The following is a 27,909-nucleotide window of genomic DNA, read 5'->3' as shown; positions in this document are numbered from 1 at the left end:
GGAATTTGGAGGGAGAGCTACTTGGTGAGAAGAGGTCCTGGCACAGGCTTTGGGGAGAGAAGGCTCCCCTGCCCATCGGTACTGACTCTTTGCATCCTGGCCTTCACGGATGACCCATAGGTTCAACAAGGCCACACTCTGCTCCAGCAAGGAGTTGGGGTTCTCCACGCGGATCCTGTTGATGTCATCCACGCCGAACTGCAGCTCGCGGGCCAGCTCTGCACACAAAGAACCAAGACCGGGTGTGAGCCCAGCCAGAGCCCAGCCCCGGCCCCCGAGCCCGCGCGTGGAGTGGGGCGCCCGGCAGGGACCAGGAGATAATGAACAGTCTCCCTCTGGATTCGGTATTCCTTCTTCCCAAGGAACACCTAGTGAAATGCTGACACTTACACTGTTGTATCCCCAGGGAACGAGCCCGGAGGAGGCATGTGCCCAGGAGAGTAAATAGGTATTGAATGAATGAGACTGAGCCACTTATCCAAGGCCACAGGACAGGCTGGGGCCACAGCGGGAGAGGGACGGACCCACTGACTCCCTCGGTGCTGTCGGTGCTGCACTGCGTGCCACTGCCTTTCCCGGGAGAAGCAGTTGTAATGGAAATGCATTATTGTGTTTCTGTTTCTTCCCGGAAAGGCGTTATTCACATTTAAAATGAAAACACAGTTTCCCATCTAAATGCAAGGCAGTAACACAGAAGGCTAGCTCTTCCCCTCCCGTGATTTTTCTTGTTATTTCTCGCAGGTGCTTTAGATGAGAGAACAGCATTGGAGTCTCATTTCAAGGATGAGGAAGACCGGAGGGGAAAGTGATGGTGAGAATCAGCATAGGCATGTACCCCCTCCACACACACACACCACACACACACACACTCACACACACCACATACACACCACATGCATCACATACGTACACCCACAAACACACAAGCCACACACACATACACACCACACACACCACATCTCTCACACACACCACATACAAACCACACACACAAACACACACAAAACCAAGAAGCAGCAGCAGGTGTGCTTTTTTGGCTTAGAGAAGGAACAGTCTCTGAACTTCTGTTGTGAGCTCCATCACGCCGCCTTCCAAGAAGTTACTGCTGAGGTTCCTGAGCTTGTCTGAAGCCCTCTCTGCAGGTGGCTGAGTGAGGGGGGGTCTGTTCATACAAACTCTCACAGGAAGGTGGGGATTAAGTCATAGGGCCTGCAACTGAGTAAAACACAGCCTGAGCTGTCACTGCCTCAGTTGAGTCACGTCTCCCCTCATGGTGGACGGGACTTGTGTATGACTTCAGCTACGGCCAGAGATGACAAATGACAAACGTCCAGACTTGTCCTTCCTCCCTCCCTTCCCTCAGCAATGCCAGCCTGTAGGAACGGCGACGTGTACGGTGCAGGGAGCGGTGGGCAGGCAGCCGGGACGCACAGGTTTTGTTTGCTTGTGTGTGTGTTCTTGGTTTGCTGGCTTTTCAGGGCTCTGTCACTAACTCACTGCACAACTAAAGTCACCCCAGCTAGCTAGATCTCAGCCTCCCCATCTGTAAAATGGGCAGCCTGGATCCATTCTAAGGTCTCCTGTAATGTCCGAAGTTGAGTTTCTAAAAAGGAAAACCAGAAAGAAGTGGGGGAGGGAGGGAGCCCTCTCTACTGGTAAACCATGGCGACAATCCCAGATCAGGTGCACACCGGTGCTGGGAAGAGGGTTAGAAACGCCTTCGTCAGCTGCCCTTTAGCGGAGAGGCGGTGTAGAGGTAGGTGTAGACAGGCAAAGCACTCTTCTGCCCCGATTGCCCCACTCACCGGCCCAGCTGAGGCCCAGGTGCTCTGATATAATAGCCATCTTCATGTCAGCCCGGTCTGCGCCGCTGAGGACACCTGGGGGAAGCATCGCATTCCATTTAGTACCTTGGCGGGACACAGAACCGACAGGCGTGGGCGAGGGACCTCAGAGGGCGCTCAGGGCACGCTCCGTGTCCACCCGATTGGTGGCTGAGCCTGAGAGGGTCAGTGGAGACCCCAGCCAGGGGCTGAGCCAATGGTGTCAGCTCGGAGCTCCCGTCGGGGTGAGGGGACGCTGCCTCCCTCACCGCCCCCCGGAAGGGAGTGAGCACCGAGAGGCACAGAGAGGTTGGTACCCAGTGTGGACTCGCTGAGGATGCTGTATCTCAGGGCCAGCGGCGTCAGGGTCCTCCTCCGGTCATCGGCTCCACTGCCCTGCCGGAGAGAGACCAGGAGAGGGCGCTGTGGGTGCAGGCGGGGAGGACGCCCGGCCTGGCAGACGATGGGCGGCCGCACTGCCTGGAACCTCGACACCCAGGGTAGAGGTGTGGGCGGGGGGGGGGGTGAGAGGGAGTCTCACGTACTTTATTATTATTATTACGAATAAGCTCACACGGCCCTTACCACGTGCCAGGCCCCGCCTGATGGACACAACCCCCTATGAGGTAGGTACTATCATTCCTCCCATCTCACCGGGGAGGGGGACACTGAGACCCAGAGGGCGGGCTAACCCGCCCAAGGTAACTCAGCCAGTAAGTGGGTGGAGCTGGAGTTTGAATTTTAAAAAAAGTTTTTCTTTTTGGATTCCTTTCTGCTCAAAAGACCGGTTTTTGATGCCCAAGCCTTCGCATGCTGTGGCAAAGCACCAGGATGCTTGTTCAAGGCTGTGGGAAACCCGCCTGTGAAAGAGAGGTCGGTTCTCCCTAGTCCCCAGACAGAAAGGAGAAAACGAGCCTCGGATGTCTGGATGTGACCTTGTTTGTCTAGTCTGGCATGAAAGGCTGATGATGAAAATGACAGGACGACACCCACAAAAGAGACCCCCCCCCTCTGGTGCAGCGGAGACTAGCTGCTCCCAGGCACCAGTGATGCTTGGTGCTCACACCTCTGCTGAGCTCAGAGCCCTGGGCGAGCGCAGGGCTGAGACATCAGGCTTCCCTTCTCTGAGGGCCTGGGCAAGACAAAGTAGAGGAAAAAGAGGCTCCAAGAAAGCCCTGACGTGGCTGGGACACCTTGAGCCACTGGCCACCCGGTTGTCAGGCCTCACCTTCCAATGTCCTGGAAGGGGCGACCTGGGGAGCTCGGGGCCTCAGTGTGAACACACGTGTCACCCTCACACCCTGACGTTTGTTCCCGAGCTTTGCGGGAAGGGCTGGGCTGCAGCCCGTGTTGGGGGAGAACCCAGGGCCTTTCTCCACCTGTTGGGCTGAGAGTCCCGGCAGGGCGCTCACCTTGGTGCAGGGTGGCATGGTGATGTTTAGGTGGCAGAGGATGTGCTGCGTGTCCTCGTACTTCATTGCCTTGCGCAGGAATGACAAGGACCCTGCTGGCTCTCGACTGCTGTCCCTCACCTAGACCCCATCACACAAAAGGGAGAGTCAGGGGCTGCCCCACGGGCCACCAGCCCAGCCGGCTCAGAGCTCTCCGCCTCCCGGACTTGTAGACCCGGGCGAGGGGTGGGCGAGAGGAGGCCGCACCTTGACAGGAATGGCCAACCGGCTCTCCCGGAAAGACTGGAAGAGGAAACTCCGCTGCTGGGCAGCCTTCTTGATGGGCACCAGGTTCCCAGAGAGCTCTGCGAAGAGGGGCATTCCTTCCAAAACCTGCAGGAAAGGGAAAGCGAATGCAGCTGGTCAGGAGCAATGCCCAGATGCCCGGTCCCGCCTGTCAGCTCCCGTCTCTGCTTCCCCACGACTCCCCAGGGGCCGTGCTCTGGGAGGCCCCACCGAGTGTTTCCGAAAGGTTATGGTGGATGCTTCCTTACTTCAGAGGATTTTACAATAAGCAGGAATCTTCATGTATCCCTGCGTGGTGGATCAGCATTGCTATCAGAGTGCTCTAGAACTCCACTAGGAAATCATAATATGGCTTCCAAAAAACATGTATCTCTTTTAACACCATCCAACCATGTTTACTTTATATGAGTGCTGGAAGGACCATGCTGTGGTTTAATCTCACCCATAATGTAAGGATCCCTACTGTGTATATAATTCTTTCAACTGAGAAGTTGTTGTGAACCCATTTGACAGTGGAGGAAACTGAGGCCCAAGGAGACTGGTTAGTGCCCAAAACATCATTAGAGGCAGGTCCCAGCCCTGTGCTCCTTCTTCTGGGCCCTCAGAGCCCCCAGAAGGCTCAGCACAGCCTCTGAGGCCAGATCTTCAGGAAGGTCCTGCTTTGTCACACATCTTAACCTGAGTGAGGCCCCTGGGGCGGGTAACAGGTTCAGACCTAGTCCCCGTTCTTTACTGCTCCCCCATCGGCCCAGCCTCTCCCCTGCTTCCTCATCAGACCCCCGGCGTGGCAGGGAAAGTGGGCTCTGTGGTCGGACTCCTGGGACAAATCCTTTCTCTGCCGTTTACTCAGCTGTGTGACCCTGGGCAAGTTGCTTAACCTCCCTCAGTCTCGGTTTCCTCATCTGTAAACGGCGGATAACAAAAGGACACACAGTTATGAGAATCAGGGGAGATGACGCCCCTCAAGCACTGTTTGCTTTTGGGCCACATGGTGCGGCACGCGGGATCTTAGTTACCTGACCAGGGATTGAACCCGTGCCCCCTGCAGTGGAAGCGCGGAGTCTTAACCAGGGGACGGCCAGGGAAGCCCCACTCGAGCACTTTTAAAAGTACCTGGGGCGTGAGAACTTTAATACATGTCGGCTCCTGGCACCACAAATCACTGGGCTGACAGCCTGATGTCTCCTTGACCCACATGGTGTCCCTCGGCTCTGGGGAAGCTTCCCGCTGACGCTTCTTAAAGGGGCACGGCCCAGGAGCCCCTCTGCAGAGGCCGCCCTCCTGACAGCCCTGGGTCCCAAAGGCGCCGGCTGCCCGCAAGGCGGGAGCCCAGGGGCCCAGGCCCTACCTCTGTGTCCCTGCTCCGGGCCGCGAGGCGGGAGCCCAGGGGGGCCAGGCCCTACCTCTGCGTCCCTGCTCCGGGCTGCGAGGCGGGAGCCCAGGGGGGCCAGGCCCTACCTCTATGTCCCTGCTCCGGGCCACCTCCACGAAGTTCTCGTGCTGCTCCAGCGTCTTGTCCACCTTGTCATCCGTCGTCATGCAGTAGCAGCGCAGTCGCCCTTCTCGGGGGTCATTCATCTTGGCGAAAATGACAAACTTGGCCATGTAGGGCACCGCGGTGAGCTCCTTGTACAGCAGGGTGGCAAAGTTCACAGCTTCAGCCGTCCGAGGGCAGTCCGACAGCCAGAACCTGAAAAGAGTGAGCCTGTCCCTAAATGCCTGAGGGGGAGCGTCTCCCCCATCCAATGCCCTGTAAGCCGAGCGGTGGCCTCTCTGACAGCCCCGGTGGTGGGGTGGGCAGGTGACGGCCTAAGCATGGCCACCCGTGGGGACAGCGCTGCCCCCTCATGCAGGGCCCCGGGGACCCATGGGGCCGGGCAGGCGGGGTGTCACCTGGCAGAGACGTTGGTGGTGAAGGTGGCGCACTCGTTGGCATACATGAGCTTGGTGGTCCCCGTGATGTCTTCCCACTGGGCCTGGTCTGTCCCTCCTGTGACAGTAGACAGGGCTTGGGGGACCGTCTCCAGAGGCCAACGCGGGACGTGCACACCTGGCTGTGGCCCCGAGAGCACACCTACCCCTCCGCCCCTCCCCTCGGAGCAGCCCTCCTCTGGGGTCAGAGGGCTCTTCGGGGACAAGGAGGCTCTACTGGGACGCAGCAGCTCAGCCCTCCGAGGAGCCCGTCACTCCCGAGCTCTGTGTCCTCCCGTCTCCCCAGGTGTCGGTGGAAGGAGCTGCTGCCCAGAAGGCGGGGCGGGGGCACCGCTCACCAATGACGCTGCAGAGCAGCCGCAGGCTGGTGGTGTCTCCCTCCCCGCTGTCCCGCGGGTTATCCGTCCAGGAGGGAGGCAGTGGGATCCGAAGCCCGATGGGCCGGTGGAACTTGCGGCGCCTCGGCTCCACGGTGACAATGGGGCTGAACGTGGCCTGGTTGCCCAGGAGTTTGGTGACCAGCTCATCGGGTACAGGCTGGGCCTGCGAAGTGTGCAGGGGGTACACTCAGCCCCGGAGCAGCAGAGGGGCTCATGGACGGAGGAAGAGAGCGGCTGTCCGGGCAGGTGCGAAGGCTCCCGGGGCGGGGGGCGGGGGTGGGGGTGTCCCGCTCCTGCTGACGGCCAGCCCGGCTCTCCTCTCTGAGCCCCCGTCCCCATTTCCTTGCTGCTCCCCACTCCCGGGGGCCTTGCTCAGCATCAGGCGCCTCTCCAGGAAGCCAACTGGCTTCCCCTCACGCTAAGCCTGTGGTTTAACACATTAACTAGGGTTTTCTGCAACTCACCGGAGCGTCTGCCCTATCCCACACACCCAACTTTCTTCTGAGCTTTAAGGTCAGGGCTCTCATGGGACTTTTCAGGCCCTGGACCAACGGGTGGAGATGTCCTGGGGAGGAGGGTCATCCCTGAGCGCGCTGACGCCTTCCATCCCCGAACCCGGTCCAGGTGATGGGGCCCCAGCAGGTAAGGAGGGGCTGTGTCACCTGCAGGGCCAGCTTCACTTTCTTGGTGACAGCATTTTCTGGGAAGGTGGCCTGCACCAGGGGGACGAGCTTGCTTTTCAGGGAGCCCCCCTCGGGGCCGATGGTGTCATAGTCCTGGTAGAGCCTTGACATGATCACGAAGTACAAGGGGAAGTCGGTGGTAACGATGCGGCACACCCTCTTCTTCTCCAGCTCCTCCAGGCTCCCCAGCTCTGCAACCACAGGCCGGTGCCCGCCCGTCACCACGGTGGCTTCCCAGGGCCCCTGATCCCCACTCTGGCACCCCCTCCCCAGGCCGCGGCAGGGGCAGGAGGCTGGGCCACCTGGAAGGAGAAAGGTCCTGGCCCAGGGGCTCCTGCACAGGAGACCAGGCTGCAGGGGCCCGGGCGCCGGAGCTGGGCCGTGTCTAGCCTCTCAGGGGGCCCCACACTCCGGGAGGCCCCGACAGCCCACCCCGAAGTGCAACCCCAAGCCCCGTCCTCCAGGAGGAGGGCCATGCTCCGGGTCCCTGGGCGCGCGCACCTTCGTCCATCCCGTTGAGGATCTGGTCCAGGTAGCTCTCTCCGTAGCGGTTCTTGTGTTCCTTCCACACGGAGCCGTTTTCACTCCGCAGCACCACGAGCTCGCGGTCCCCACGGCCTTGGGAGGCGAAGTGGGGGACCTCCACGATGACAGGGCTGGGGGGACAGGGGACAGTGGAGAGGGGCCCGGACGCAGGTGTGCGTGCCGTGTGGGCAGCAGCCACGGGCTCAGTAGGGAAGAGCAGCTGGGTCCTGCCTAGAAAGAGTCTGTCCCGTCTGCAGCCTGGTCCTCACAGACAGACAGACCTGCCTCAGGCTCCAGAGACACCCCCCCAACCAGGACCCTCTCGCTACCCACCAGGCCCCAACCTCAGTTCACAGGGGGCTCTCCTGCCATGGCCACACGGCCGAGGCTCAGCAGAATAAAGCTGCCCTTGGACCTGACCCCGAGAGCCCACCTGACGTCCTAGACAGGGGACCCAACCCCTCTGAGCCTCAGCTTCCTCCTCTGGCAATGTGTGAAAGGACATTTCCTTGGGAGGACGGCTTTGAGGACTACATTTGAAGGGGAAGTCAACGTGAAAGCGTTTGACAGCTGCTTTACAATTGGTGGATGAAAGCTTGGAAGCGGGAACAGGCCGTGCACGGAGAGGGGAGGGCAGGGCCTCCTGGGCAAGACCTGTTCCAACATAGAGCCCGTGGCGCCTGAGGGATGCAGAGCTCCAAGGAGAAGCCCTTTTGCTGCGGGAAAGGTGAGGAGTGAGCCTCTGAAACCACCAGTCTTGTCCTTGGGGGCCATGCTGCAGGGCCGCCTTCTAGGAAGACCGTTTCAGAGCTTAAATAATCAGACCCTGGGGCCCCCGAAAGTGGCTATCTTCATCCCCCCTCTAGTGTCACACAGGCGCTGAGGGCGTTAAGCTCCCCGTGGGGAACAGACTCCTACGTGTAACTACAACAGCGGTGGAAGAAACACAGGGACTCCTGGTTCTGACCGGTCAGGACACAGAGAGCACGGGTGCGGGCTGCAGACTCGCCTCCCATCTGCCCGGGCTGGGCTGGGGCTGGGTGGTCGCGGCGCGGCAGGGACAGGTCGGGGGTGTGGGAGTGACCTCTCACCTCAGGAACTGGACTCCCGTGGGGCCCAGGGCGATGACCCTGCTGGCCAGGCCCTCCTCCTCGGCCAGCGGGGGCGGCGTGGGCAGCTTCTGGGGCTTCACCAGGCGGCAGGTGATGCGAGTGGGTGCTGCGCACGTCCGGGGCGGGACCACCACCCTCAGGCCGTTGTGCCTGCTGCCCCGCATGGAGCCCCCGCGGGCGTCCACCATGAAGCTCACCAGGAACCTAGGGCACAGCGGGTCCGTGTTGGCTTCTCCTGGGTGGGCGAGCAGGGCCAGAGCTGCCAGCCCCTCCCAGGCCACTCACCCTGTGTGCACAGGGCTGGCCACCGGGCTGATGTTGTCTGAGGTCTCTGTGGCCGGGCTGCTGGGGATCAGTGAGTCTTCATCATACTCCTTAGATGCCTGCAGAGGGGAGAAAGGCCAGCTGTCCTATCACCCCCGGGCCACGGCTGATGGTCTCGGCCAAGGTCAGGGAGGCTCAGCCATGAACCCAGGGGCCCAGCGTAGGAGGTGCTCCCCACTGCCTACCAACCCGTTGGGACAGACCTCACCTGGAGTCTAAAAGGAAGCACGGGCTTCCTCGTACCGACACGGACGGCCTCTCCTTGGCTCAGGACCCTGGGCCAGAGCTTTGGACGATGGAGCGAGTCCCCCCTCCCGTCCGGCCTTGGTCTCAGCTCCTACACCACGTGCGCTCCTGACCTGCCCACATCCTCCAGTTCCTCCCCACCGCTCCGGCCCTGACGCGAACCCTCCGCTCTGCACAGCTCGGTTTCACACTAGAGCTGGCGTTGCTTCCCCACACCATTGCCTATGAGCTCCTCGGTTCTGGACAAGCCACGTGTCCTGGGGCATCGAGGGGCACGAGGGAAACAGACCCTCGTCCCGGGGGCTTCCCTCTCCCTCATCTGCAAATGGGACAGCCCCTTCCTCGCAGGGATGTTGTGACTTGGGGACCACAGGGCTGCCTCGCCCCAGGCCTCGTACGTGGCGAGGCCTCACGAAGCCAGCAGGTCCCCTCCAGGTTTCTTCTCAACTCTGCCCTCGCTCTCGCCTCCCCGTCGGTCCAGACACCCACGTCCCTCTCCTTCGCTGGACGCTCCTGTTCATTTCTCGCCTCTCGCCTCCTGTGCGAAGCCTTCCCCTTGACTCTGATCTGGAAGGGCTCCCGCCACGCAGCTGGGCCCTGCGGTAGTCACCCTCCCTGCGTTCTGAGCCCCTCCCCAGCTGGACCGTCTCCTCCCACATCCTCCCACCCCACACGGGGCACAGCGGGACGCCAGGAGACTTGGGTTCATGCCTCGGGTTCATGACTTAGGCAAGGACTCAGAAGGCACGGTTGGCCAGGGAACAGCAAGACCCGGGTCCGCTCGGATCCTTCTCATTGCCGTCTTCGGCGGCCCCTGGGGAACGTGCCACAGCAGCCCCAGGGCCATGTTTGACCGGGTCTCCCAAATGCCACCCGGGGCGTGACACCAACGTCACACCACTATGATGCGCCCGAGGGTGGAACAGTGGATTGGACGGCGTCACAGCCGCCTCCGCCTGGCACCACTTTCGGGTCGAGGGGACACGCGTGCCTTCAGTGGCAGGGGAAGAGACCAGCCTCGGCTGGAAAACGGACAAGGCCGGCTCGGTGATCGGGCCTCAGGGTGGCCAGTCCCAACCTTCAAATACCACGCTGCTTCCTTTTTACCTTAGAAAACCCCTTTGCCCAGGTGAAAAATTGCCAAATGGCCTAAAATTAAGCCAAGAGGAACTACATTGTTTTAAACCATCCCACCATCTGGGAGACAAATTCAGGTGGCATCCAGGGAAGCCACAAAATAGGGTATTGTAATGAGTAACAGCCCACGCTGGGAACAGCTCTCCTTGACATCCTCTTTGCATCTGTATTGGTATTTTAAGCTCCCGGTAATCCCTTGAGGAAGGTGAGGCAGAAACTGTCCCCCTTTTTTTATGGATGTGAAAGAAAAAAAGTTCAGAGTTCCAGAGTCGCCCACAGCCTCACAGAAGTGCAGATGCAGCCTCAGGCTCCCTCTCTGGCACCAGGACCCTTGGCCCCAGCAGGTGCATAAGGCATGTGCTCAGGGGCTGTGGCCCCGAGAACATGGGCTTTGGAGCCAAAACTTCTGGAGTCAGTTCTCAGCCCCACTGAGACCTGCGTGAGGGTGTCCCACACTCCCTTGGGCTCTCGGAGACCCAGATCATCAATAGCTAGGATCAATAGCTACCAAGAACACGTGGAAGCTGGCATCTGCAGGGCTTGGTAAATGCTGCCAGCTTTCAGCTATGAGCTCCTATGGTCCTGCAGGTCATCTCAAAACAATCACTGTCCAGGGGACCTGCTCACTGCCAAGGGGAGGTAAGAGAAAGGATGCTTCTTACCGGTTCTGGCTCTTCAGATCTGATCACCACTGTCTCAGGTGTGACACAAGGAATCCGAGGGATGGCTGGGGATTCCACCCTGTGTGCCGAGAACATTGGGACATCAAGGGATGATCCTATGAGTAGCCCCCATCTTCCAGGGAAGGCCTTAGTGAAACACTTCTGCACCCCCAGGATCACCTATCCAATCCGACCGCTCGCCACCACCTGAGCCCCACTGGCACATGTGGTACATCCTGGCCTTCACAAACCCACCAGCCTTCTCCCTCCGCCTCCATACCTATCCCCAGAGCCCGACTGTCCTGAGTGAAGGACCTGCATCCTCCAGGAAGCCGTCCTGCGTGCACCACCCCCCGTTCTGCAGCCTTCGACCCCTTGGTGAGGGAACCCCCGCTCTGGCCGTTAACATCTTATTCTGCATCACAATCTGTCCACTGGGTGTGTGTTTTTTTTTTTTTTTGTGGTACGCGGGCCTCTCACTGCTGTGGCCTCTCCCGTTGCGGAGCACAGGCTCCGGACGAGCAGGCTCAGCGGCCATGGCTCACGGGCCCAGCCGCTCCGTGGCATGTGGGATCTTCCCGGACCGGGGCACGAACCTGTGTCCCCTGCATCGGCAGGGGGACTCTCAACCACTGCGCCACCAGGGAAGCCCCTGGGTGTCTGTTTTGATTCTACCGATACATCTACCAATACATCTACCCTGACATCTCCATGGTCAGGGTCCGAGTCTCATGTTTCTTTCTAAACGATGTTCAGTAAATACTAATCATAGTTTTCCTTCTCCTTGGTCCATTGCCCTATTTTGTATAAGCCCTGGGACCAAGCTGGCCCACGTCTGTCTTTTCAGAAAATACTGAGGGCTCAGTGTTTCTAGAAAGTTGTCACTTTTAGATTCATTCACAAAGTCCCCAGGTGTGGCGAGGCACCCACATCGCAACAGCTCACAGCATCTCAGGGAGGAATGACAAACACAGGCAGACACAAACCCTCCGTGGGTCTTCCCTAATGGACAGGCTGACGGAGGGACGTGGCCGGTCTCTGAGGCCAGCTTGGCAAAAGTTCCTTTCTTTTTTTTATTACTTAAATTCTTTTAATTGAATGAAAGCTTTTAAGAATTCTGTAGTGCTTTGCAATTTTCAAAAGTTTCACACACATGATTTCATATAATCCCATAATGAACCCCCCCCCCCTTTTTGGCAATGGTTTCTAATGGCAATCTCCCTTGGTGGATTTTTTTCTGGCGAGAAGCTGAGTGTGTGAGAGGGGGAGGGGTATGGAGACTAAGCGAGGAGAGGAGGAACGGTGGGGGGCAGGGACCCCTGAGAGGGTGGCTTGCAGTAGGAGAGACCTCTGCCCCGGCCTGGCACCCCTGGTGCAGGGCTAGCTTATCCTAAGGTGCTGGACCAGCGCTCTCTCCGGGCCCGGCCTTCCTGGAACCTTCCCGCTCTGGAATCCTCCTACTCTGAGTCCCCGGGGTAGACCTTGACCTGCCCCGGCATGAGCATTTCTTACACTTGGTCCAGCTTTGGCACAAAATCCAGCAGCTCTTTCTCTTCATCTATATCCCTGGACTCCTGCTTCTCAGCCTTGAAGCCAACAAGTTCTTCTCCTGAAACCACACAAGTTTAAGTGAGTGACAGGATGGAGATTCCCTCTTTCTTTTTCAAAAGAAAGGAGGGCATCTGCTGCTCCTCCTCTCAACGCTCGCCCCCAGGAGTGGGGGAGGGTCTCAGATGCTCCAGGAGGACCATAGCAATGTCTCCAACCAGCCCTGACCCTGTTCCTCCAGCCCTAGTACCTGGAGCGGGGCAGCCATCCCCTAGTATCTTAGTCTGCACCAGGCTTTGGAGAAGAAAACAGTTCCATCAAAAAAAAGAACTTTTTTTTTTGCCTGACAAGTTCCACTTCAAAACAGCCCTTGTGGCGTGTGCAGTGACACCAAAGAAAGAGGTGCTTCTGTTCTTTTCCACACCACACGCGACAGAAGAATAAACGACCGTGGAACCAAACCCATCCATTTTGAGAGGCTCTAGGAACTTCAATAACCATGGCGGCTGAACCCTCATTATCTCCTAAGCGCATCACCAGGAGGTTCAAAGTCTGTCTGCAAACCAGACTGCCTCTTTGTCTCTCTCGCCTCCTTGAACTGGAGTTGGAGCCCTGGACCTTGCAGGGTCCTTTACTGCCCCTCAGCAGTGTGTGTCCTGGCGTTGTGATCTGGAGCCGACAGGATGGAATCACAGCAGCTCATGCAGTTATGATCACAGACACAGTGGCATGGGCACAGACACAGACATGGACAGGTTGGAGCCGCCCGCCAGGGCACGGACCTTACGAATGGAAATTTCCTGTTTTAGTGAAGCTCTGATTGTTATGAAAACCAGGGATGGATTAGTGAGATCTTGGATTGCTTAGAGTGAAATGCACTTGTGAGAATGGACCACAGGGAACAGAAAGTGTTTCATACCCATTATAGTTATATGAGCAGTTCCTGGAAAGCAAAGAAGAGCCAAGTTTAAGGATGGATAGGATTGAAGTCAGTTAAATTAAGAGGCATATCATCAAAGGGGATACAGGAGAGCTTTCATCACCTAGTTGACAAAACTACATGACCCCTGGGTTACCGATATGCAAGGGGCCAGAGAGAAATCTGATCCAGCCCCACCCTTTTTTTTTTTTAATCACAATCTTTCTCTTCCAAGTTAAGTGGGAAGACAGGCTTGCCTGGGGCAGGAAAAATGCCACAAGTACCCGTGGCCACATAAGTTGAAACTACAGTCATTTCATAATGACTGACTGTCGACCCAGTGCGTGGTCAGAAGAGCAGCTTATGAAAAGCAATTCCTCCAGATTTTAAATGAAACAGCTTTGTTCAAAGCACAAGGAATGCACCAAGTGGAATTCTATGACAGTTCCTTACAGCTCTGAGAGTTGACTGAGTTGAATCACAGTCCTTGTATGATACAGGCAGACGCACATGTATTTGTGAAACTTTGTGGGATTTTATATTTTAATCCCTGCGATGTAGATTTCCTTCTTCTAAAACCACATTAAAGGGGCCTTTTGGATAACGGACAGCATCTTTAGAGCGTGGTACTGTCCAGCTCCGACTAGGACGGCAGAGGTGGGCATGCTGTGAGGTGCCCCGGGGCGGCAGCAGGGGGCCCCCCCAGAGTGTTCAGAGACCCGAGCACCCCTTTCAGCCTGACTTGACCCGGACGCGGTGTTGATCCCAGCCTGTACCTTCATCTTCAGAGACGTCCAGGATCTCATCCACCGTCTCGGGGAAGCTCATCCGGTGCTTGTCGCTGACCAACTAAAACGAGAAAAAGCAAAGACCTCAACCCAAACACAGCAGTGGGCCCTCTCACCCATTCAGCAGTTACCTGGTTATGAGTGTGGAGACAGGAAGGAGATGGCAAAGGATGTTTGTGCCAAGTGAAGAAAATGACAGCTAAGAGTTTCTCTGGGGTCTGGCAGGAACCGCAGAGGGATGAACGGAACCCCAGCTTGCCGGCGCCTGGTCCCTGCCCCCAGTCCCACCCAGGGCTGCCCGCTCCGGTCTGGTGGCGGCCGCTACTCCTCCGGCCGCTAGGTGGCAGTAAAGACCCGCCTGATGAAGGAGGAGCCCCGCCCCTCGCACCCGCCTCCAATTCTTTCGGCTCTGAGCTTCCCGCGGGAATCCCAGGACCCTTAGGCTCCCTTTCCTGGGGTACCCCAAGGGGCGCCCTGCGGCTAGGCTGTGTGTGTCTGGGGTAGGGGTGCAGGGGAGGAGCAGACGTACCGCGACACTGGTTTCATCGGTGACAACCTTGAGCACGTCTGTTACAGAAATGTAGCCCAAGCGCTTGGCTATGGCCAGAGGTGTGGTTCCATTCTGGGGAGAACAGCAGAGGGAGGGCGAGGTCAGACCGAACTCATGCCCCAGCCGTTCATACCCAGAGCAAGACCCCTGCACACGCGTGGGCCCAGATGGGTGTCGCCGACGCCCGCAGCGATGCTGCAGGGCGGGAGGAGGCCATGGTATTTGCATCTGCAGCCCTGGGTGCGCGAGCCTTGAACGGGAGCAGGGGAGATCTTACCACCAAAGTCAAGGGTGGCCAAGAGGAGAGCCAGGGGGAAGGTCAGGGTCGGGGGGCACCAGATGCAGTTGTAGGAATAGGAGGGCACAGGGTAGTACTGCCCACGGCTCCCAGGGCCGGTTCTTTGGGTGTCAGTTACTGAGCATTCAAATAGTTAAAGTAATCCACATACTTCAGTGAACTCTTTTCAGGCCAATCAGAAATCACAAGTCACCAGAGACAGGGGAGGGGTCTATTGCTACTCTGATTTTAAAAGACAGAACTAAGTGACACTGAACGGATACTGAGGCTTTCTTTTCTTCTAAGTTCTCTGGTCCCAGGGTGTGCCCCGCTCCGATTCAGCCCCATTCACAGTTATGGTTTCAGCAACCACACCTACAATCAAAGGCCTGCACGCTTGCTGAGCTGGAAGGGGCCGCGGAGATAACCTAGTAAAGCTGACAATCCTGTCATCTAGGGCAGGAAGTTCACCCTGAACAGTGACCACGGACATGGCTGAAGACCCCGAGGCCCCCAAACGTCACACACCACTCAAGACATTTGGCTTTGTTCACTCCCACAGATTTCAGAAAGGGTTTTGACAATATTTAAAAAAAAATTAAAAAGTGGGGAGGGGAAACAGTGCTACCAGGATAACCTTCTGTCTTCCAGAAGGAGGAACTAATCCCGACAGCCCACATCCTGGGGAGCCCGTCGAGGCCCCAGACGCACAGGAGGATGACCCAAGCTTCCCTGGTGAAGGGATAGCGTGTGGGGCCGCCCGTGGGAGCAGGTCTCTGAAATCAGGACCCAGGCGGGTACTTACCGAGCTGACCTCGTTTGGGGAAGCACCATTTTTGAGAAGCAGTGTCACGACGTCTGTATGGCCTTGTTGAGCTGCCTGGTGCAGGGGACTGTATCCGAGCTGTAAAGCAGGCAGACGTTTGGCCGGATGAGCTAGCTACGAGAGAAAGCACTGCCCACCGGCCACAGAGCGTGTGCGTCTTCTGTGTGCAACATAGAAAGGCACTTTCCCCATTTCCTCCTCCAGCGTCAAAGCTGAAAGTTGTGGTGGAGCCCCAAGTGTGCCCGGAGTGACCCTGGCTGCATCTGAATCTGGCACTGCTCTCAGGCATCCCAGTACCTTAGTCTTGGCATTGACGTCTGCCTGGTGCTGTAGCAGGAACTTCACCAGCTTGATATTCCCATAATGGCTGGCCACGTGGAGTGGAGTGTAACCCATCTGGAAAGCAAGAGAGAGGAGAGAGGGTGACCAGCAAGGCTTCAGGGGACACCACGAGCCGTTCTGAGCTGGACGGGAATGAAAGTCTCACGACAACGGTGACTGAAAGAGAAGATGGACGAGGAGGCCCTTTGCAAGGTCGGCAGTGGGATACCAGGGGCCTGGGAGGGACAGGGCTCGGTGTCAGTCAAGTGCAGTGTGAGAGGACTAGGAGAGACCCAAGCGGAGAGGTTAAGTAGGTGACTGGAAACCTGACACTGAGCCCCGGGGAAGAGGGCAAGGCAAGGAGGCACCTGAGGGGAGTTGAAAGTCTTGGAGGTGAGAGAGGTCCCCCAGGATAAGTGTGGAGAGAAAAAAACTGGGGCCCACGGACAGAGGCAGTACTTATAGGGAGCTCAGAAAAGAGGATGGGGAGGGAGCAGCAAAGAGGAGGGAGGAAAGCCAGGAGAGGCCCGTGTTACAGAAGCCAAAATGGGTCACCCCCAGAAGGAGGGAACCACCAGCGGACCCTGGGAGGGCAGCCGACTCAGATGAAGACAGACAGCGGCGCAGAGATCACTGCCGACCCAGATAAGACCTGCCTTGCACACTTATTTCCACCAGAAAGGTGAAATCCCACTGAAAAACTCCCCAAAAGGCTGTCTAGGTCACAGAGTTGTACCATAATGGAATTGATAGGAACCGGCCATGGCTTGAAATCAGTGGCTTTGGGCATTTATTCATTTGAGTTTTGTCTGCAGAGCAGGTAACTGTCAAGAAAGCCATTCTGCTGAATATTTTAATGATCCCTCCAAACGCCAACAAGCCAAGGCTCTCTGGGCTCCTAAGTGTCCCTGGAGAGCCCGGTCCCAGAGACGACCTGGACCCAGACCCTGCAGGCTGGACCTGGAGTGATGGGGTGGCTTTGGGACCCCCAAGTTTTAACCCACAACATAGGATCTCTCAGGGCAGGACCCCAAAAGACTAAACCAGGCCCACAAAAGAAGCCTCAAAGATCCAGGACATTCTTGGGTAAAGCAGGTTCCTTTTGAAGCTAGAGGCAGTTGGGGATAAAATATGTCTCTGGATTTTTCTCAGGGAGGCTTCAATGTCACACTGCTGACCGATGTGCCTGAGGAGCGCTGGAGGGGGCTGGAGCTACAGGGGTGTCACTTTGTCCCTTCCTTTTAATACAGTTGCCTTTTGGTGAAAAGGAACAAAATGCCACTTCTTCCAGGAAGCCTCTTCCTTCCACCAAATGGAAACACCCTCTCCTCCCTCTGTGCCCCGTGGGCTCACGAGAACCCCCCCTGCACCGCATATCACACGGGCTGTCCCTGCCTGCCTCTTATGTCATCTGCACATGCCTTGAGGCAGATCGCACTGTGTGCTGGGCACTGGGTCATCCTCCACCTCCCCACCCCCACCCCCAGAGCTCCCTGCACACACAGAGGCTCAAAGAATGCTGGCCTGCTTTTAGCCAAATGCCGGAGTAGAAGGGACGGAATTTTCCAGTGCATCCTGGGAAGCCTGACATTTTGACACCTTGCTCATGTAAGACAGGGCTTGGAATCATGATTACACGTTCCTTTCACTACAGAGGATCAAAGGTCTAGCCAACTTTTTAGACTCCCCACTGGAAAGGGAGCCCATTGGCCTGGGGTCCTCAAACTCCACTGCCGCCCCTAGGAAGTGGCAGACAGGAATGGGCCACTGCGTCCTCGGGGTATCAAATATCCTCAGATGGGCCAGGGAGGGAGGCCGGAGTGGGTAGGCCTGTGGGTGCAGGGGGAAGAGGGGAGTCCCCGTGGACAGAGCGCCAGCTGCTGGCCTTACCCGGGTGGTGGCGTCCACCGTGACACCGTGTTTGATCAGCACGTCTGCCACTGGAACGTGACCTTCTTGTGCGACCAGATGAAGGGGAGTGAGTCCACTCTGGAAAGGAAAAGCAGTTCATCAGCTTGGAGCCAGGAAAGAACTCCAGGCGACACTGAAAGAGCACTGAGGTTTGGGAGTCGAACTTGGCTTTGCACGCTCCAACCAGTTGTTTGACCTTAGGCAAGCTCTTCTAGGCCACGCCCCCCATCCTTAACCAAAATATGAGGTGCTTAGACTGAATCAGAGGTCAGCAACAGTTTCTGTTAAGGGCCAGATGGTCAATATTTTAGGCTTGTGTCTCTCTTGCAACTACCCAGCTCTGCCAGTTATAGTGAGAAAGCAGCTATGCCAACACATAAATGAATGGGCATGACTGGGTTCCAATAAAACTTTATTTGCACAAACAAGTGGTGGGCCGGATTTGGACCCCAGGCCATAGTTTGCTGATCTCTGAACTAGATGAACTTTATGATCCTTTCCAGTGGTAACATTTCCTATTTCCATGACTCGAGATGAGCTGCAAAGCCTTGGTTTGCTTATCGAGAAAATCAGGATTATAACTGACGAATCTCAAGGGCAAAGGAAGGCTCATTTGAGAAAACAGACGAATATGCCTTGTAAACCGCGACGTGACATTTAAATGAAGCCTGTGATCAGCACTTCCCAGCCAGTAAACAGGGTGGAGGATCCTGCTGGGACTAAAAACCCTAGATTCTTGAGTTTTCATCACAGCTTTCTCATGAGGATGGTGATGCTCCAGCGATCTTGACTGACATGTGCGCATTCAGGCAAAAATGCCAGGAAGGGCTTCCCTCCCCCAGAGCCCGCTCAGTACGCCCTACTAACCGTGGGGCAAACAGGGCTGCAGCTCCTTGTCATCGGAGCCAGTGGGCAGGCCCTGCCCCCTCTCCAGAGACTCCACTCGCCCTCCCCTGCTGTCTGCACTTCCCCCCAGGCTGACGGGAGGCCCAGTGGTGGTCCTCCCCAGCTGAAGCCTGCGCAGGCAGGTGGGGCTGCCCACATAAGAACAGGTCCTGGGTCGGTCACAAGTGTCCGGGTGCCTTGCCTGATCCACAGTAACCTGACTGGTGAGTGTGGATGTGGATGAGTGGGGATGTCTCAGGGCAGGGCACCCCCGTCCTCCTCCTGGCTCACTTAAATGGCACCAGCGAGAAACCAAGAGTCCAACATAATGGTCCTGCCCTAACAGTTCCCTCCTGGGGGTCACCTGTCCAAAGCTGTCCAGATAGAGCCAATGGATCCACACGCTTTTAAGAAATCTTAAGTTACCCTCAAAATGCTTGCCTTTCTGAAACTGTATTACGTTCATTTATCGTCTAAAGAAGGGACTCTTCATATCGTATGATTCCATTTGTATGAAATGTCCAGAACAGGCAAATTCATAGTGACAGAGAGTAGATTAGTTGCCAGGGGATGGGAGCTTGGGGGAAACGGGATGTGGCTGCTAATGGGTCTGAGGCTTCCTTTGGGGGTGATAGAAAGGTTGTACAGTTAGACGGTGGTGGTGTTCGTCCAATTCTGCAAATATACCAAAGAAACCACCGAATAGTACAGTTCAAAAGAGCGAATTTTATGGTACATGAATTATATTTAAATAAAATTGTTGTTTAACAGAAGAAGTGACTCTTAGTCTTTCTTGGGTCATGTGTTCTTTTGAGAAGCTGATGAAAACCATGAGGATGTCACCCGGGAAATGGCTCCCATGCCCATCCTCCCACGTGCCAGGTACACCGTATAGAGGGTTTCCTGCTCACACATCAACAGTCCCTGGACTGAGACTCCATTTAAGGGACAGGTTGGCACTGAAAACAATATCTTCCTCACAGAAAAAGAATATTTAGTCCCAGCTTACTTAGTACATTCCTGAATGTAGACACTGGCCTATATTTGGGAAAGCATGCAGTGGATTTCAATAGTGATCTTTTTGTAGATTCTTGAGTCAACCTCTTTAGAAAGGACCAGCCAAAGCTTTGGCATCAGGTAGGCTTGGGGTCCTGCAATCTTGGAATAAGCAACCTTTCTGAACCTGTTTCTTCATTTACAAAACTGAGATAAAACTTACACGGGGGGACTTCCCTGGTGGTCCAGTGGTTAGGAATCTGCCTTCCAGTGCAGGGGACGCGGGTTTGATCCCTGGTCGGGGAACTAAGATCCCACGTGCCACGGGGCAACTAAAGCCCGGGAGCCGCAACTACTGAGCCCATGCGCCACAACTAGAGAGAAGCCCGCACGCTGCAATGAAGAACACACACACACGCACGCGCGCACGCGTGCACACGCATCACCTGATTCAGAACCCGGGCACACAGCAGGTGCTCGACCCTGAGATGCCGCGTGTCGTCAGCTGACCCCCCAATGTGATTGAGTCTATAGGGATACCTGCAGACGCGTGTTTACCTTGTTGCCCAGGTTGCCATTGGCCTGTTTGGAGAGCAGGAGAGCCACCATGTCCGCGTGACCCTCCTGGGCCGCCAGGTGGAGGGGGGTCACGCCTTGCACAGACTCTGCGTTCGCCGAGCCCCCATACTGCAGCAGGTTGCGGGCCACCTCCATCTGGTTCTGCTTGGCAGCGATGTGCAGAGGGGTGTAGCCGTTCTGAAAGAGAAGGGGCCACCAGAGCCTGGTTACAGGAGTGCTGAGTTGACAAGCTTAGCGCATGCCTTATGTTTTAGATCCTCTGAGGAGGGCCCAGGAGGCCTGGTTCAGGGCTGGTGTCACCCGGGAGGGCCACTTCAGTAAACAAACCAACCAACCGAGTCCACTTGGTTTGGAGAGGCTCCCAGAGCCAGCAAATGCCCTGCCCATTCTCTCCGTCTATCTTCTGTGCACAAGGTGCTGTGTCCCCAACAGATGCTAGGATTCAACCAGGCAGCAGGCCTATAGAACACCCAGCAAGCTAGGCACACAAGTAAATGAAAGGCTTCCATGCCCTCTTTCCTGCAGTAAGAAACATGCCCCCCAAAGACAGTTCATAGATGAAAAGGAACAGAGACCTTCTCTCCTCGTGATGTTGGGCCAAGAGCTCCCCCTGGGCCTGGTGGCTTCAGGCAGGTGGCGTTAAGAGTACATGTCCCCAGCAAGGGACCTGGGGGTGTGGAGTCAGTCCTTGGTCCACTTTAACCAGCCATGTGACTAGGGGCAAGATCGTCAACTAGACTTCCTTTTGTATTTTTTAAGCCATTGTAAGAGGATAGTAACATCTACCTTGTTCTTAAAGTTGTTGAATGGATCAAATATGATAATATATGTGAAGGTGCTTTCCAAAATTGAGATATAAAATGAATAAACCTTTGTATGGTTTTGCAGTGCCCTGGTTCACAAATCTGTGAAGTCCGTTATGAGATGAGGAGATTGGTCCCACAGTAAATCAGCTACGTCACTGTGTACTCTCTATTCAGCTGGCTTTCCTTTCCCCTTTGTCTTGGGAGGAAGACTTTCTCAATGAAGGAAGCAGTGCGTGGGAGCAAACTCCGTACCCCACTGCAGGCAGCCTACTTTGATCATCACTGTTGGAAACCACTTCCACCTACATTATCCTTTTTAAGCTTCACTGCAACCCACGTACAGCAAGTAAGACAGGCATTTTTATTACTACCCTGCTTTGTGGATAAAGAAGCCAGTTCTCGGAGAGGCTAAATGCCTTTTCTAGTGTCACATAGTAAGTGAAACAACAGAGAACCCGAGTCTGGTCTTGTGACTCCAGATTCCAGGTTCTTTCAACTGGAGCAAGATTCCACTTGGAATCTCCGTAAAATGCAGATTCTGATTCAGACGGTATAGGGAGGCCCTGGACTCTGCATTTCCAACAAGCGTCTGGGTAAGGCTGATGTTGTCGGCCACAAAGCATTCAGGGCTAAGGGGGATGCCAGGCCTGAGGACCCCTGAGCAGGACCCAGGAGTTTCCAAGCATATGCCCACCCAGTCCCAGAGCAGATGGCAGAAGGCATATGGTCTCCTGCCACGGCCAGCATCCTTCTGGCCATCCCACAGAACTGAATCTCCTTTGCCAGCCACTGCCTTATTGTGGAAACCAACATTTCTGATTCTGCCAGGATTCACTGATCAGGGAAAAGAAACAGAAAAAAAGGGGCTGACCAATACAGTAAAATCCCAGTTTAAAGCACTGGGGGACAGGGTGAGATCCGTCTGTCTGCAAAGTAGATTTTGGGGAAAGGAAAGTTGTCATTTATCCAAAGAATTAAATTGAATAATAAAAATCATCCTCTCTCAGTAATTATGTAAGATGATTCATCCTACTGTTCCTCCTTTTAAATTTGATTATGTTATGAGAAAACATTAAATTCTTCGTAGGTTGTGTTCCCCTGACAAGATTGGCATTTTGACTGTAATAAAATTAATTAAACAAAATGAGTTTTGTACTGTATCAAAAGGGAGCAAAGAAAAGAGGTGTGGCTCAGTGGATCAGGCCTGAGATTTGGAGTCAGCCCCAGATGGAGATCCTTCTCTCTGAGTATCAGAGAATCTTCCGACTCCAGAGCCCAGGTCTTTTAGCTGGAGCCGTGCTTCTCAAACTTGAATGTGTGTGAAATCACTTGGGATCCTGGTAAAGCGCAGATTCTGACTGGGGGGCCCCAGATTCTGCATTCGTAACAAGCTCCCAAGTCAGGATGAAATGGGGTGAGGCCGCTGCTCACCTAGGGTGCCTGACTGCAGCCTGCCTTCCATTCCCTGCATGGAAGCAAGGATTATTAGGACCTCTTTTACTGAACAAAGGACAGGAACTTGAGGACTTATTCACGTTAGTATTATCAGAAGTCCAGGCCACTTGGGCAATGGAGGATGTCTGCATTGGAAGAACGGCATCCCGTCCAGGTCAGGCTGCCAGGTGACCCCCAGTTAAAACCAAGATACAAGAACAACCATCAGTCTCAGATCAGGGACCAACCCCTGTGAGCTTTCTCCAAGCTGGGACTACAGGGAATGAATCACCTTCTGTAGGTGCAAGGACGAGGGGCAGGGAGGCAGGAGAGTCGGGGGCGGGGGGGGGCGGGGACGCGGGGAAAGATTCAGGAACGGTGTGAGCCAGTCAAAGGCTCCTCTTTCCCAAGGAAATGAGCTCGTCCAAAGGAATGTGCACACTAGAGGGAGATCTGCCTAAACATTAAAACAACATTAGCATCAAAATTAGAAAGGGGTGGGTTTGGTTTGGGTGCAGAGAGACTCGCATGTGAAATTCTACAAAATCGCCAGACTGCTTTGGAAACTATTTTTTGCCATGGAAACAAAACCCATCTGTGCAGGGTTTGTGCTTGGATAAAGCTCCCTTTAAATACCATGAGCCTGGCTCTGATTTCTTTTATATAAGGAGCGGTGCGAGGAGGAGGGGAGTCCAGCGTTTTATTTTTAGAAGCAGGAGTAAGTCACGTCCCAGCAGGGCTGCACGCTGTCTACACAGTGATGTGGGCTCTGCTACAACAGTGCGGGACCAGAGCCCAAGGAGAAGGGGTGCCTGGGAGATGCTGTGTCTGCAGGAAAGTGAGGCTGTAAAATTCAGATGAGCATCCATTCTGAGAGGGGAAGGCAAACTGAAGCCCGGCCCTGACTTTCCCTGCGTCCCCATGGAAGTCAGCAGGTGTCGGCTGGAATCACACTCTGACCCACCCATGGCTCCCTCCTGCCACAGGGCTGAGCACTGGGGTGAGCTCAGGGACTGCGATGTCCTTTGCACCCAAGCCCTGCCCCCTCTCCTCGCCCTTCATCTGCATGGCCACCAGCCCCCTGGCCCCCCTCCCCTCACAGACCCTGCACACCTTCTCACCCCACAGGGGACGGCCTGGCCCCCCAAAATGATCCTCGCGTCCAGCTTTATCCCTGTACCTTGTACAGCGCCCTCTCAGTCCACTCGTACATAAGCCCCATCCACTCCCTACACTCCGGGTCCCTCAGGGGCGATGCACCCATGGCTCTGAGCATCTCAGGGGCTGGTGTGAGGGTGCACGCTGGCCACACCTCAACGTGTAACGTATGTACAGCAACGGCACCATCTCAGAGCCGGAACTCCAGAGAGAAACAGATTTGAGGGAGACTCTTCGCACTCAAGACAGGTTCCTTTTTCCAGGGTTCTGGTGAGTTCACCCCCAGCCCTGAATATTCTCCAAGTGTGGCCCTGGTCCCGGAATCCACGAACACGCTGTACATGCTGACCTCTGACACCAGTTTGGGGTACACATTAGTTGTGTAAAACGAGCTCCACATCTGCGAGGTGACCTGTGGCTGAGTAGTGTTCCCCACTTCCCAGCCCATTCCGGTCCCCAGTCAGCAGCCATCGCACTGCAGGTGATCGGGCTGCTTCTGCACAGCCCTCCCTGAGGGGTGGCGGTCGCCTGCTGTCCTGGGGTGGGGACAGGGTGAGGAGGGGGTGGGGACCAGGAGGCTTACCCAGGCCAGGCTGTGTGGGGAGCTGCCCCGGGGCAGCAGCAGCTTGACAATGTCCAGGTGGTTGTGGTGCACGGCGACATGCAGGGGCGTCAGGCCATTCTGCGGGGAGATGGACAGGGGACAGCCTTCACTCAGGGGACGTCCCACTGGCCATGCCTGTGGCCCCAGGCAGCACCACGTGGGGATCCATATCACTTCTGTTACACAGGAAATCTGCTTGACACCATTTCAGAGCCAGTCTTGAGCTGAAGTCACTAAAGAACATAAGCAGCTGGACCTGGGCCACCTCCTCATTCCTGGGGGAGGTCACCTCCTCAGTCTTGGGGTCAACGCCTCATTCCTGGGGTCACCGCCTCAGTCCTGGGGGTTCACCAGCTCCTCAGTCCTGGGGGGGGTCACCTCCTCACTCCTGGGGGTCACCTCCATTCCTGGGGGTCCTAGGGGCTGATGGGGCAGTGCAGCACCCTCGCTCAGAGGGGCCGCCGGGTCTTTCTAGGAGGGCAAGGCCTCTGTCAGAAAGATCTGTCTCCCCAGAGGCCATTCTTCCTGGACGGCTGCCCATTCGCAAGGGGGACGCAGTCGGCTCGGGCAGAGATGACCACCCGGGTGCAGCTGCCCCTCTGCCCCGGCTCCACCCTGGCGGGAGGGAAGGTCAAGCTCACCTTCCCGGCGGCGTCTGGGTGCGCGTCATGCTCCAGCAGCAGCTGTGCCACGCGCACCTTCCCGTACTTGGCCGCCACGTGGAGAGGGGTAAATCCTTTCTGAGGAGAAACACAGGCCGTCGGAACCGTGGGGAGGCCCGCCATCCTCCCTGGAGAAAGGGCCCACGGCAAAGGAGGCGTCCCACCCCGACTGGCATGGAGAGGCCAGTAGAATAAAGGGCACAGAAGGTGTGATCCTGCTGAGACTCCCAGAGCCCATGGGGCTGCCACCTGCCCCTCTCGTGATGGAGTCAAAACCACTGGTTCTGTTATTTGACAGCCAGCTAGTTGAGGGCAGGGCCTGGGCCGCCAGGCTTCTCGCATCCCAGAGCCTGTCTGGTCTGGCCAGAGCAGATCCTGAGCCATTCCATGATAAACAGACGAAGGCTGGTGGCTGGATGAGAAACTACAGTTCACCTTCCCGGGGAAGGACGGGACACATCCGGCTCACAGGTGGCGGCCAGTCCTGTGGGTCCATTCCTCCCAGCAGCCCTCAGCACAGTCAAGGCAATACAGAGGAGCAGGTGGGAACGCCCTCCCCTGCCCCAGGCCCAGCTGGGACCAGCCTGCCGCTCTGGAGAATGGGAGGAGGAATGCTGTACCTTGGTCATGCACGCCTGAGACGCCTCCTTTTCCAGAAGGGCCAGGGCTGTTTCCACGTGGCCCTCTCGGGCCGCTATGTGCAGGGGAGTGTGCCCGGCAGTGGTGGCCAGGTTGGGGTTGGCGTCATTTTCTAGCAGGAGCTTCACCATGTTTGTGTGGCCAATGCGAGCTGCACAGTGAAGTGGGGTCTGGTCATCCTGGAACCCAAAGCAAAAACAAAGAACAGGGAATGCTAAGGTTACCTAACCCAACTCTTCATTTTATAAAGAAGGCAGGTGAGGCCCAGAGAGGTTAAGTGACTTTCTCAAGGCCACACAGCTAGTAAGAGGAAGAGCTGAGATTCAGATCTCTGAGTTATGGGAATCAATATGTTCTATATTATTTAATCCTTATAACAACCTTTTAAGTTAGTTGTTATTCCTACTTAATTGCCCAAAAGGCTCAGCCTTCCCATCTGTAAAATGGGAATAATGGTATTGACCTCATAGGGCTATGGTTAAGATCAAGCAGACAGCGCGTATAAGATGTTTCACAGCACGTCTGGCACAAACTATACATTGTGGTTGCTCTTACGGGCAGACCTCGGGGACATTGTGGGCTCAGTTCCAGACCACCGCAATAAATTGGGTAACACAGTAAAGCGAGTCACATGAATTTTTTTGGTTTCCCCGTGCATATACAAGTTATTTACACACTATTACACTCCATTAGGTGTGCAATAGGATTATGTCTAAAAAACACACTTACCTTAATTAAAAAATACTTTACTGCTAGAAAAATGCTATCCACCTGACAACGCGGGGTTGCCACAAAACTTCAAATTCTAACAAACACATTATCTGCAAAGCACACTAAAGTGAAGGGCAATCAAACGAGGAGAACTGTACTGTCTCCCGAGGCCTAAGCGTCCACTTGTCTTTCTGTCTGAAGGCTACCCTGGTTTTCTCTAGGCCAGGGGCTATGGGAGGGTCAGACCTGGGGAAAGATGACTTTTCACCCCAGCTCCTAGCCCCCCCGCCCCGCCCCTTCCAGTTTCCTGCAGAAGCTAAGGTGGTCAGTGGGCAGGGTCTCTGTGTTACTGGGCCCAGCTGGGCGCCTCCCTCACGTGGCTCAAACCCAAACCACAGTCCTGACACTAAACAGAAGCTCTGCGGTCTGTGCGGTAGGAAAGCCTGATCCTGGCCAAAGCCAGATTGCAAACTCAGCAGCTCTTCTTACCCTTTGCTTGCTCAGTCCCTCAGAGATGCCTTTTACATCGCGGGGGCATCTTGATTTTCACCGGCAACCCTTTCTTCAAAAAGTTGCTTCTCTTCTGATACTGTGACTGTAACCACCACGCAACCTTTCAGCGCGCCACCCCCCCCAACACTGTTTCTTGGCCTTTTGTTGATGCCAACACATCTCTGGGCTCCTCAGAACCCTTGCAAGGCAGAACCGGAGTGTGTGCTGCAGCCAAGCAGGTGTGACAAGGAACCTCGGAGCCACGAGCCCTGCAGCCTGGTCTCTGATCAGGGAGGACTGCTCCTCCTGCGCCTGAATTGCTTCCGTCGGGATCCCTCCCATCTCCAGAACTCACCTTGGCCTTGGCATTGACTTTTGCTTTGTTCTGGAGCAAATATTTGGCCACTTCCGTGTGTCCTGCTCTGGCTGCCATGTGTAGCGGGGTCTCCACTTTCTGTAAAATAACAAAATTATGGAAGTGTTAACACCTGCTGGGTTTCCAAAAGGGCACACACAGAGCTCCGCAGTGCCAGCCTGGAGTAGCTTGGCGGGCATTCATCCAAGAGGTGGAGTTGCCCCAGCAAGCAACTTCAGGCTTTAGTCTGCTGATGCCTGGTGTGTGTGTGTGTGTGTGTGTGTGTGTAAGATACACTTAAAGGTAAACCCCAGAGCTAAGGAATGTTTAAAAACATACATGTATTCCCAGATAACACTCACAGAAGTTCCCAAATGATCGTCCAAAATAAAACCCCCAAGACTTACAGAGGGGTGACACGTTTAACTGGGAAAGCGTCAGTACATACAGTCGTCCTCCCCCAAGTCCGAAGCGCCTGCTATTCTGAGAATTCTACCTCTGCCCTCGAGAGGAGAGCTTGGGATCGCTGGCAGATGCTCGCCTCTGAGCCCTCCGTCCACAGGAAGGGCTTGCGCTCCCCACGGACTCACCACATTGGAGACGTTGGGCGATGCTTCCCGCTGCAGCAGGCTCTTCACGATGGGCAGGTGCCCCATGAAGGAGGCCACGTGGAGAGGTGTCAGGCCGGACTGGAACAGACCAGACAGGAGTGAGACGGGGGAGCCTTTCCCGCTCCTCCAGACACACAGCCAGATGGATCTTAAGCTTTCCTGCCTCTAGGGGCTCCAGAACAGTCTTCCAAGGAAAGGGAGTTCTATGAAATGGGTCTGCTTCCAGGAAAATGGCCGGAGGGGGAAAAAAGAACACCGCAGGGTGATTCCAGCCACATGTACAACTCAAAACATTTTGCATCTGACCTTGGACAGC

At 55.8% G+C, this 27,909-nt stretch overlaps 1 protein-coding gene across 3 annotated transcripts in view; it reads right to left on the bottom strand.

Annotated features, from left to right (window-relative positions):
* Positions 1-27,909, bottom strand: part of ANK1 (ankyrin 1) — a gene marked incomplete at both ends in the record, with an annotated part of 98,259 nt that overhangs the window by 31,045 nt on the left and 39,305 nt on the right. For all 3 annotated transcript variants that reach the window (XM_081221090.1, XM_081221091.1, XM_081221092.1), the window contains 25 exons: positions 87-218; positions 1,806-1,880; positions 2,141-2,219; positions 3,236-3,355; positions 3,482-3,607; positions 4,979-5,210; positions 5,414-5,510; positions 5,791-5,995; positions 6,495-6,706; positions 7,017-7,171; positions 8,132-8,356; positions 8,438-8,535; positions 10,522-10,600; positions 12,034-12,130; positions 13,765-13,837; positions 14,306-14,398; positions 15,409-15,507; positions 15,727-15,825; positions 17,641-17,739; positions 20,101-20,298; positions 24,103-24,201; positions 24,765-24,863; positions 25,406-25,603; positions 26,983-27,081; positions 27,573-27,671. In XM_081221090.1, the coding sequence (XP_081077216.1) occupies positions 87-218; positions 1,806-1,880; positions 2,141-2,219; positions 3,236-3,355; positions 3,482-3,607; positions 4,979-5,210; positions 5,414-5,510; positions 5,791-5,995; positions 6,495-6,706; positions 7,017-7,171; positions 8,132-8,356; positions 8,438-8,535; positions 10,522-10,600; positions 12,034-12,130; positions 13,765-13,837; positions 14,306-14,398; positions 15,409-15,507; positions 15,727-15,825; positions 17,641-17,739; positions 20,101-20,298; positions 24,103-24,201; positions 24,765-24,863; positions 25,406-25,603; positions 26,983-27,081; positions 27,573-27,671 (3,187 nt within the window). The remainder of the gene's footprint in view (positions 1-86; positions 219-1,805; positions 1,881-2,140; positions 2,220-3,235; positions 3,356-3,481; positions 3,608-4,978; positions 5,211-5,413; positions 5,511-5,790; positions 5,996-6,494; positions 6,707-7,016; positions 7,172-8,131; positions 8,357-8,437; positions 8,536-10,521; positions 10,601-12,033; positions 12,131-13,764; positions 13,838-14,305; positions 14,399-15,408; positions 15,508-15,726; positions 15,826-17,640; positions 17,740-20,100; positions 20,299-24,102; positions 24,202-24,764; positions 24,864-25,405; positions 25,604-26,982; positions 27,082-27,572; positions 27,672-27,909) is intronic.

Source organism: Mesoplodon bidens, assembly GCF_964165515.1.
Source record: "Mesoplodon bidens genome assembly, chromosome: 20".
Lineage (NCBI taxonomy): Eukaryota > Metazoa > Chordata > Mammalia > Artiodactyla > Ziphiidae > Mesoplodon > Mesoplodon bidens.
This window is presented reverse-complemented; position numbering and strand designations above follow the sequence as displayed.